The sequence below is a fragment of the Pygoscelis adeliae genome, unplaced genomic scaffold (assembly GCF_000699105.1).
Source record: "Pygoscelis adeliae isolate BGI_AS28 unplaced genomic scaffold, ASM69910v1 Scaffold175, whole genome shotgun sequence".
NCBI lineage: Eukaryota > Metazoa > Chordata > Aves > Sphenisciformes > Spheniscidae > Pygoscelis > Pygoscelis adeliae.
In genome coordinates, this window is record NW_008824941.1 from 1,155,894 (window position 1) to 1,166,112 (window position 10,219).

Genomic DNA, 10,219 nt, shown 5'->3' on the forward strand with positions numbered 1-10,219 from the left:
TTAAAATTCATTTCCTTCTTCTAAAGGAAAGTCAAATGAAATAGAATGCAAGCAGGCAGTTCCTAAAATGTTCAGCAAGTTAAATGATTCAATGTTTGGGAACTCTGCACTAGAGTTGGGGGAGGGAAGGTGTTCCTCCCTACCCCTTTTAATGCATTCAGCCACCACTGACTGCATTTTAGAAGTTTACTGTATTAGAAACATCTGTTCCTTCAACCAGAAAAATCAGGGCTTCAGAGTCAGGAACAAAAAGGAAATCAATACAACTGCCAGGTTGAACAGATAGTCTTTGATAACTCAGAAGAAACCACCATACACAAGAACGCTATAGTATTTTCTGCCTTCAGGAAAGTTTAATCATCCAATTGTGAAGAGAATGGGCTATGCCGTAAGTTTCAAGCATCTTACTCTTTGGCCATACCTGTATTTCAAATTATGAATGAACCAACCCAAAGTTTTAGATTGATGGGTGAAGGACTGGCGGGTTAGTTTGTTTACAAGTCAGTTACTGCAGAATCACAACCTGCAAGCAAACTTTTGTTTTCGAAAAACAAGCATGAGATACTCCAAATGGAGAAGTCTTTGCCATAATCCATTTGTACCACCACTAGAGCTCATTTGCCACATGATGTAGCACAGCCTAGAAATGCTGCACAGAGAAACAGAGATCAGATTTTTCTATGGAGGAACGGAGCAGCATTACAATTCTTCAGTAACTCCAATTTTTAAGGAGCAAACTTCTGACCTAATCCTGATTACTATTTAACTTATTAAAGGGTTAAATACTTGCAGCAGCATGGATTTTCCACAGCAGTTCACTTTTCTAATGATCGAAACAATCCTACATTTACCCAATCTTCTCTTGTCACTAATAGTTGATATTTCAGAGGAAAGCTTTGTTAAAGTTGTTTTGAAAGTTGTGTCAATTAGAACTTATTACTAATCTCCTCAAGAAATTAATCAATTTTATTTTCAGGAAACTAATTGCTTACTACAACAACTTAGTGTGGTATAACCTTCTTTGTGATAAGACTTGATTTTCTGAAGTTACTAGGCCAATTCTGACAATTCGAGTTTGGAGAAACTGTACACTGTGACATGCACAGCAATAACTCATGTTTAAACTTTTAATTGTGAAGCTAAAAATCACATTCAGAAAAATCCCCCTTAAACTGTGTATAGAATAAACAAGCTTAAAAAAGATCTATAGCATACACATGATTTCACAAGTTTCCTTTCCTCTTATATTCCTCCAAACAAACTAAAGCAATTGTGGGATGTTTTCACGAATAAATTTGAAGGAAAAAGAAAAAAAGAAACTATTCATTAATTTTGATTAATTTCTGACAAATTGTTTTAAACAATCTTTTGCAGAGAACTGCAAAAAAACCAGAACACGACACGTAAATGTTATCAAACATTGCAATTGACTGAAACAGCAGGTTAAGCACTGACATAATTTATCAGCTCAACTACAGGATGATTTTATACTGCTATGATCCATGTTGCCTTTATTAAACATTCAGAAGGTAAAAGGGAAAAACAGAAGTATCAGTTTTCAACATTGAAATCCACATGAATATGAGACTTTTCCTTATGGTTAAAGTTGCTGTTCCACCTTACCTTTGACAATCTTTTTAGCACAATCATTGTATACTTGTTCCTGCGATGTATTTGACTGGAATACACGGTCAAATATATATGGCTTGGACTGGGGGGGTGGGAAAAAAAAAAAGACACAGAAGAGGTATTAAAAAACCAGATAGTGGAAGTAGAACTGGAAGGTGTTCGTTCATGTAGCTTAGAAGTAGCCTATGCTGTCTCAGCCCAATCTTTTATTTTAAGCACTTGAAGACTGCAGCAAAGAAATCAGCTTATATAGTATTGCCTAAATCTTCACATGCTTGCCTACAAGTAAGGCCTTGAATTAAATATATTTGGTTTCCAAGAGCAAGCTAAACAGTTCTCCAAAACTACTCTGCCACATGACCTCAATTTACTTGATTTACAAGGTAAACCAATGCCTAGTCTGTACATCTGAGAACCCCTTATTCTCTTCTACTCTGGTAGCAGATTTACTCTGGTAAACCCACATTATTAAAAACAGCTTATACCACATCACACAGAATATCTGTCTTGGTAATATTTGTTGAAAATCTCAAAACAAAAAGAAACATTCAGATCACCTATAGTCAGCACAAGAACTATTTCCCTATACATGATATCCCTAAAATAAAGCTCCATAAGAAGAAGGAAGAGGCCACTTTGGAGGAAGGGAGCCTTTCACAGAAGACTCATTTTGGAAGACACTGTAAGAGGAAGCTCTGACACAGCTTTTTGAAAGGAATGTTGGATTTTGCTTTGTTTTAAAGAAGAGATTTTCATAACGCAGTTCTAAGCAGCTGACAATCCATTAGAATATGAACTATTATGCTCATCTTATGAAGTTCAAATTTTTGTAGCATTTTCAGAGCTTGATTTAGTAGGTAGCCAAGCAGACAGGCAAGGTTACAAGGGACCTAGGTCAGTTAACAGTTGCAGTGAGTTTAGCAACGGTAAGTGCTCCATTTTGCCTAAATTTAATTCATTATCATCCTCCCCCAAGGATATTCTGGAACTGCCTCCCTGGCAAAGAAACAAGTAAAGCTTCCATCTCTCACCCACCCACCCACCACATTCCCTCCCCAGCCTGACCTTCCATTTGTCTTTTAATAACATCTAGCATAACTCCAAACAAAGCTTTTTAGATTCAACACGTATCTGTCTGCTGAGAGGGCTTGAATTCAGGTGGATGAGCTCCCTCTTGGAAAAAATAATTACAGCATTCACTGTGTAAATACGCTCAAGAAACCACAAGACTCAATAAGCAGAAACTATCCCCAAGGTGCTGAAGTTTGTCAGAACACTTGTTTCACAGCAGGGAAATCACAAGCCTTCTCAATTACTCATTTTAGCTTCAAATACACCTCAAATTCATATGTTCTACAGGCAGAATTGAGGCCATTACATACACCAGAAGACAAACAACTAACAAGTTCAAGTAACCCTGAAGTAAGAAAACGAAGACTGAGAACACATTACACAAAAAGCTAAGTCACTGTAGAAAAGATAACACTAGCTATACATTTTCTGTCTCACTAGCAGCTGTAGTTTCAGAAAACTTCCAACTTCACAAATATCAATCGGCTACACTACACACTGCAAGTCATCTCCATCACAAAACATTAATCAGATCTGTTTCATGCTCAAGTTCTTCTGCATATTTGTATGCACTGAAATAATACCATTTTGAAGGATCATATTTACCATTACACATTGGTAAAATATAGTGAGAAGAGTTATAGCGTCCAACATCACTGCAAACAATCTGTGCATTAGTAATTTGTGTGTTTGTACTTGTAAGATTTAAACTGTTCTCCAAATTACTGCTCCAGAAAATATATAGATTACAATTATTCCAATTAAATTGATTTTAGAAGAATTAGGGAAAGTTCCTGGATTTGATCTTCTGACAGTGTATGCAGCAACTATTAACAATATCCACTATTTCTCACAGATCCAAACATATCTGATCTTTGCAGTTCCCAATAAAGCATGACAAGTATGAGAACAGAAAAGTACATTAGAATGCAAATGTTATTTTGCATAGTATATGTGTTTGAATGTATACACATACATTACTATGTATTTATATATTACTACAGAATATTTCTGCTGCCAAATAGGAGATTTTATTTACTTCAGAGAAATCCAACTTAAAAATCAAGCCTAGTTTCTGGCACAGGAAGATACCTTGTTTAGAAAGAACTGTAGGCACAACCTGCACTAGACTGCAACCATCCTGCAATCTACAGGTGTTTGCAGGAGGTTCTGAAGAAGCTTTCCTCCTCTAAATTTTTAAACAGTGTTTAGAGGGGTTTGGGTTTTGGTTGTTGTTTGCTTTTTTTTTAATTCTTCTGCCAAGCAAAGGTTGACTGAATTGAACTATTCTTCTTCATCTAAGTTAAAGGAAAATGATATTTACTAATCTGAGAGTAATCCATAGACACAGAATACTTTTAGACTATCTACTCTCCAATTACCATTCAAATGCCTTCATAAGAGAACAGAGCCAGATTACAGTATCTCATATAATTACAGTCTCTTTTGTTTTACAAAACATTAATATAAAGAATAGCATGTATGATGAATGCCATGGTCTAGTAAGAACAGAAAACCAAGCTACAAGGACTTCACTCGGACAGTAATACCTTTACATCTTGTTTATTTATACAGTGAAAGCTGCTAGGCACACGACAAATTCTAATTTCCCTCAAGTTAACAACTGCTACCAACACACCCACAAAATTTAATAATTGTGACCCCCCCCAAAAAAAATCTCCTTACAAGGGGTCCTGTTTATACCACTTTGCACCTGCAAGGGATAGGGAAGTGACAAGTGGAATATTTGTTTACATGTCCTCAGTATTATAGGTTCCTTGATGAAGCCACGATACAACTTCAAAGCACTCAAAAATCCAATTACATAACTCCCTCCCCTCCCAGGTTGCAGTACACTTATCACACCTATTAAAACCCACATTAGAGGTATGTCCCTGCTCCATCATTACTGAATCAATACCTAACCAAGTAGGTTTAGCCAAGCAGGTTCCAGGATAATTATGTTTTAAGAATACAAGTTACTCCCACTCATAGAGTTTCACATCTTTGACATCTGCAATGCTATGTCTTATCACTTCTCTTTACAGTCTACTTTCTGCTGTAAACAAAGCTAAAACAGTATTACAGATTACCCTGCCCTAGAAAGCCTCCTCATTACCTTTAAGAGATTTATCGAGAAAGATTAAAGTGTCAGATATTTTTTCTATACCAGATGCCTTTTCTTCCAAGTAGTAAACAATCAGATATTATGATAGAACTGAAAACACAAAAGGTCCAAGCAACTTTACCACATGGTGTCCATAACAGCGGTAGTAGCAGTTACACTACCGTGCTATGATGCTGTTTTGACATACTCCAGAAATTTTCAGCAAATATTACTCAAATCCTAATAAAAATTTAAAACATACAACCTATAAGCAACACAAAATATCAAGCAAACAAGCAGAGCTTCTGATTTCCTCTCTCCAAATAGAGAGAATTCAACATTTACTTTTACTCCTGGCCTAGCATTTGTTCTGTCAGTAATCAACTACAAGACAACTTCAGCTCCTGTAGTTGCTTGTACTGAAGCGATGTGGTCCCGCTGCAAAAACTTTGCAAGCACTCTCACAGCCCTCAAAAAAGTACATCTGCCAACATGATTTAGTGGTAGTTAAACGGAATCTTAACAAAGCGTTTAAGTACACAGTTCTGCAGTTAACTTAAAAACTAGTCACCAGTTATCCTTATATGAAAGGATGCTCAGCCCCTCTAAATTCTACAAGATTTGGAGCACATGTGAGAGTTCGTTAGAAAAGTTAGTTTTTCCTCAGTACCTTCAATGAGGACTACACAAAAATCTGTGATCACAACTAGACTGAAATCTTACCTTAAAAGTCCTAGAAATACTTAAGGTTATCTCCACAGAAATAATTCAAAATATCTTTCATGTTCCCACTGTAACTTTCTGTAAACTACAGAACTGGTTACTCATAACACTACCTTAGTTCACCTTATTTTCTGTGCATTAGTATCTGAAGCAAAGTCAATAGTGAAACTTTACTTGAAAATCAGTAGCATATTTTTCTACCACAACATACCCAGATGCTCTTTTCTGGTTTTTGCTAGAATGGACTGCTAGAGTAATATTATACCCACCCATGGTTAGCTTATTCTTGGTAAGGGGCTGAAGTAATAAGTAATGGGCTTACCTCCCCTTTAAGTTTCACATCTTTATTAAAGAACATTCTTCCCATCAGCACAAAATACGGTAAAGAAAAATCTCACACCGAACAACTTCTGGAAAGTATGATGTCAAATACCTGACTCAGTTCTTCCTATTACTAAGCTAAGGTATTGCTGCTTTGACACACCTAACAGAGTCCAACATTGCAAATGAGTGAAGAGGCACTGTTCCAAATTAATATTTTATTTTTAGGATAAGGAAAAAGAATTTTCTTCGTGTCCTAGCTCTATGCATACAAAACTGCAGCCGACACAGAACAGTTAGTGGGTCTCAGCACTTTCTGCCCTATTTTTCTTATTTGTGTGCAAATACTACAACTCAAGTATCAACTTTTACAGCAGTTATTTATTGTTGTTACAGAAGGACTAAATTGTGTGATTTTATTTTTAAAAAAATTGTGACTTGAAACTCAATTTCCAGCATCAAAACAGAGAGAAATTTTGAAAGAAGAGTTTTATCCAAGCTTTGCTGTAGTAAAGAATTTCTTCTGAAGAGAAAAGTAAGCACTGCTGGCATAAAAACAGTCATTGAACTTCAGAACAACCACCAAATATGAGATGAGAGAGGTGTTTCTAAGCAAGTGGTACAGCAGCTGGGAAGTATAGCTCTGCCTTTACACATTACTGTAAGCTAGAATATTTGCTTTCCGTTAAATCATCATACCAGTATAATCTGAAAAACTTCTCTATTATCCACCATTTCATGGAATGAAATAAAAATTAGAGAGTAACACTGAAAGACTATTATTGTTTCAGCTACAGATTGCAATTTCTGATTTATGTTTAAGTTGCACTGTAGACATTAAGCATTTTTATTTGTGTGTTTCTAATTAAACAGTGCTTTCCTTCATGCTAGCAAAATAATTTAAAAAAAAAAGTTGGTTTAAGAATGCACCTTGTTTCTTGCATTTATACGATCCAGCATAGCCTTTCTTTCAGCAACGCACATGAATTACATTTTCCTTTTGAATAATCCGCTACCAAAAGCTGCAGTAAAAAGCAAGTGATCTTCATTAATATCATTCTAACATAACTTAAACCTAGCTTTGCTATCACTTACTATCCAATACTAGTTTAAAAGGTAATGAAAAGGAAAGCTAAATGTCTCAAGCTCTTCCCAGGATCACAGGGATTACATTTTACTTACAAAAAAAATAGTATTCTAAACAAATATGAAAATACAGGCAGGTAGCCATGATTCATTCTTAAAAGCCATAGAAATAAGGAATATACTGTGATCATTACTAGAAACAGTTGGATGACAGAGGGATACTGCCCATTTCTGTGAATGCCCATAAACCTCGCCACTTCAGTCATTTGACAGCATTGTTCTCAGGTTAGGCTTCAGTCCGAAATCCTTGAGCGTCACTGTATTCAGTAATCTATCTTACCTTTTGGACAACTGTAAGATGAGCAAGACTAGGTATAGAAATGTTTTTAAAAGAGAAGTATAGATATGTTATGCAGAACTATAAAGCTACTCAGTTGCAAGCAGTTTTGCATTTGAAAAAAATAAAGTACATAATCATATATATAAGCTTGCTATTCCTCCCTGTTTCATCTTACTCAAAAGCCTGAAACGCATGAGCAAATTGCTGCCAATTTTTGTATATAGGCACATTTATGATGTTTAACATAAAAGCCATATACTCATAACAAGTCACCCTATTATCTGTTTTAACAAAACCTTTATGTTTACTTAACAGGAAGAGCCGTTAGAAAAAAAATTAATAAAATATTAAAATGGAAAGAAGCCCCCTTTAATTAATAATTTAAAAGCTCTTTACTAGTTAAAAAAGTTTCATCCTGCGGAAGGACAACACTTTGAAACAGTCTGCTCTTTAAAACAGACCAACACCATGTGTCCCCTCAAATTGCTGTTACACACTAGCTACAATTAAAACAAGTATTTTATCTCACACAAATCAAAACAACTCACTTGTCCAGAAAGACAACCATGCCAGTAATTATGTAGGCACTAGGAAGAGAAGGGAGGACAGATAGCTCAGAGATGACAGGGAAGTCAAGGAAGGAGGAGGGTTTGGTTATAGCCACTGATTTCCCTCCCGACCCTCCTCCACAGAGGAGTCAAATCTGCAGTCTGGTATAAGCTCTGCTTCCACCATCTCCTAGTTTCCACCGCCTATCTACCATTACAGGCAACTCCCAAGTATTATTAAAGAAGCCTTCACTGTTTCAGCACAGACCCATGCGCACACAGAAGATGCAAGTCCTTAAGGCAGCCGAGGAAAGCAGTTCTAGAAAAAAAAAAAGTGGCTCAATTACTGTTCAACAGGCAGCCAATAGGACATGTAGCAATAAAGACAGAAATCAAACAGCGGAAAGTAGCCAAACATACAGCTTATTGAGGAATGTTTTTAGAAACTGTTTCATGAGAAGGACTGTTTCTGTTACTATCCTCCCTTGGGCAATTCTACAACACACATGCAAGGGATGGCTGGCTACAGCCTCAAGTTGGAAGGTTCATAACTTTGTGAAAACTTAGTCAGCTTGTTAAAAAAAAAAAGTAAAAAACCCCACAAGTTATTGCCTCAACAGTTTTAGAGAATCAAGTCATAACTTTGAGAACATCAATCTTGTCATATATCCACCATTATAAGAACAAAATCACAGAACATCAATCCTTTATTACGACTTTGTGAAACAGAACTCAAATACTGTCACTGCTACTCAATCTAATAATTTTGTGGGGGCGTTTTTCCCCCAAAGTCAGACACAGCAAGTCCTGGACCTAGGACCACTGAAGGATTTTTTGTTGTCATTTTTATCAATGCAGAAAACACCAAAGTATACTTGTAACACTAAATACTAACCCCAAGCAGAAAGCCCCACGTGATCCCTCAAGAGCATGCCATCAGACTGTTCTACTCAGATATAGTACCACCTCAGCCCAATTTCCATTTTAGATATTTTTAAAGCATACTTGAAGAGTATTTAAACAACGTTAAGTTTTCTGTTCTCTTTAGACTAGACCTACTGAAAGAACACATGGAAAATTTATTTTTAAAAAGTCAGAAAATATCAAAGTTTCTAAACTTAATCATGGATTTTAAACAGAATATGTAGTGTCACAATGAATGGGTATTCACTGATGGAAGTGAGATAGTTTGTTCTAGTTAAATTTTCCAGGCTTGGTTCCTTACTCTGAGGAGTTTACCTGTGCAACCTCAGGAAGAAGAGATGTACTCCATGATACTAATTTGCCAGCTGAAATAAGCCCAAATTACCTCATTTCACAAGCATGCTATCATTCTTGTAGCTCCAGACTCACGGAATTCCATATTTTATTGACAAATTCAGTTGAATATTAACAGACTAGAGCATTAGTATTTAGTAAGTCATACTAAAAAAAGTATTTTATTAAATTGCCTCCGTCAACTTCAGATACTGCGCAAAAAAGCTATTATTGGTAGCCTCAAGAAAGAGAACATAAAAACCAAAATTTGAAGAGAGATAATAACTGACATCTAAGTTACTTTCAGCAATGCAGAACCAGCACTGTCTCTAGAGAGAAAAGTATTTATATGAAAACAGAAATTAAAAGTTAGCAAAAATAAAACAAACATTGGGAACAGCGTGCTTGTACAATACTAACCAAACCAAGCAATAAACTACTGTACTTTAATTTTATATTAAAGTTCCACTTTGTAGCTAAATATGACACACTACACAAAAAGGAAAGGATTATGTTTTCCACTGTAACATCCAGATTGTTTTATAACCGGCCTCATACTTTGCAAGGTGACTTCAGTTAAAATACATTTACAAACACGTAACAAGCCAAATGGTCTGTTTATTCCGATTTAAAAAACAAAAAAACAAAACCAGTTATCAGCCGAAGACTGATTTACAGATCACAAGCGCCAATGAACTGAAGCCTGCACCGTTGTTCTGCATTTTCGTCCCAAAAAACTCTCTGTAGACAATTACTTCGATGGTAGCTCCAACGCATGCATTTGGAGCACGTATTTAGCGGTCAAACTCATCACGGTCGCCAAAACCAGGGACAGCCTCGCCGGGGGACACACTGCAGGACTCGCCTGCTACTCTCCACCTCGTAATTCGGGCGTTTTCCGCGGACACCCGAAGCGTGCCCTGTGGCTCGGGCTCGGTAACGAAGCCTCACGCTACGCCTCAAGTTGCAAGCCTTTCTTTCGCTAGAGCCTTCGTCAAAGGTTTCCTGACCTGCTACCCCCGACGTCCCTACAACCCAACGCCCACTGCTCGGGGACCTCTGCCCCCACCAGCTCCCTGCTCTTTGCCCGACCATGCCCACATACAGACTAACAGGCCACCTCCTAAGCTCTGCCCT

General features: G+C 36.8%; 1 protein-coding gene across 1 annotated transcript in view; it reads right to left on the reverse strand.

The window, feature by feature from the left end:
* The window catches only part of KIF5B (kinesin family member 5B), a 37,993-nt gene extending 27,816 nt beyond the window's left edge, over positions 1–10,177 (reverse strand). Inside the window, exons 1-2 of the mRNA XM_009325555.1 lie at positions 9,962–10,177; positions 1,624–1,711 (exon numbers count right to left, since the gene is read on the reverse strand). Of these exons, the coding sequence (XP_009323830.1) occupies positions 1,624–1,711; positions 9,962–10,177 (304 nt within the window). The remainder of the gene's footprint in view (positions 1–1,623; positions 1,712–9,961) is intronic.
* Positions 10,178–10,219: the final 42 nt, after the last annotated feature.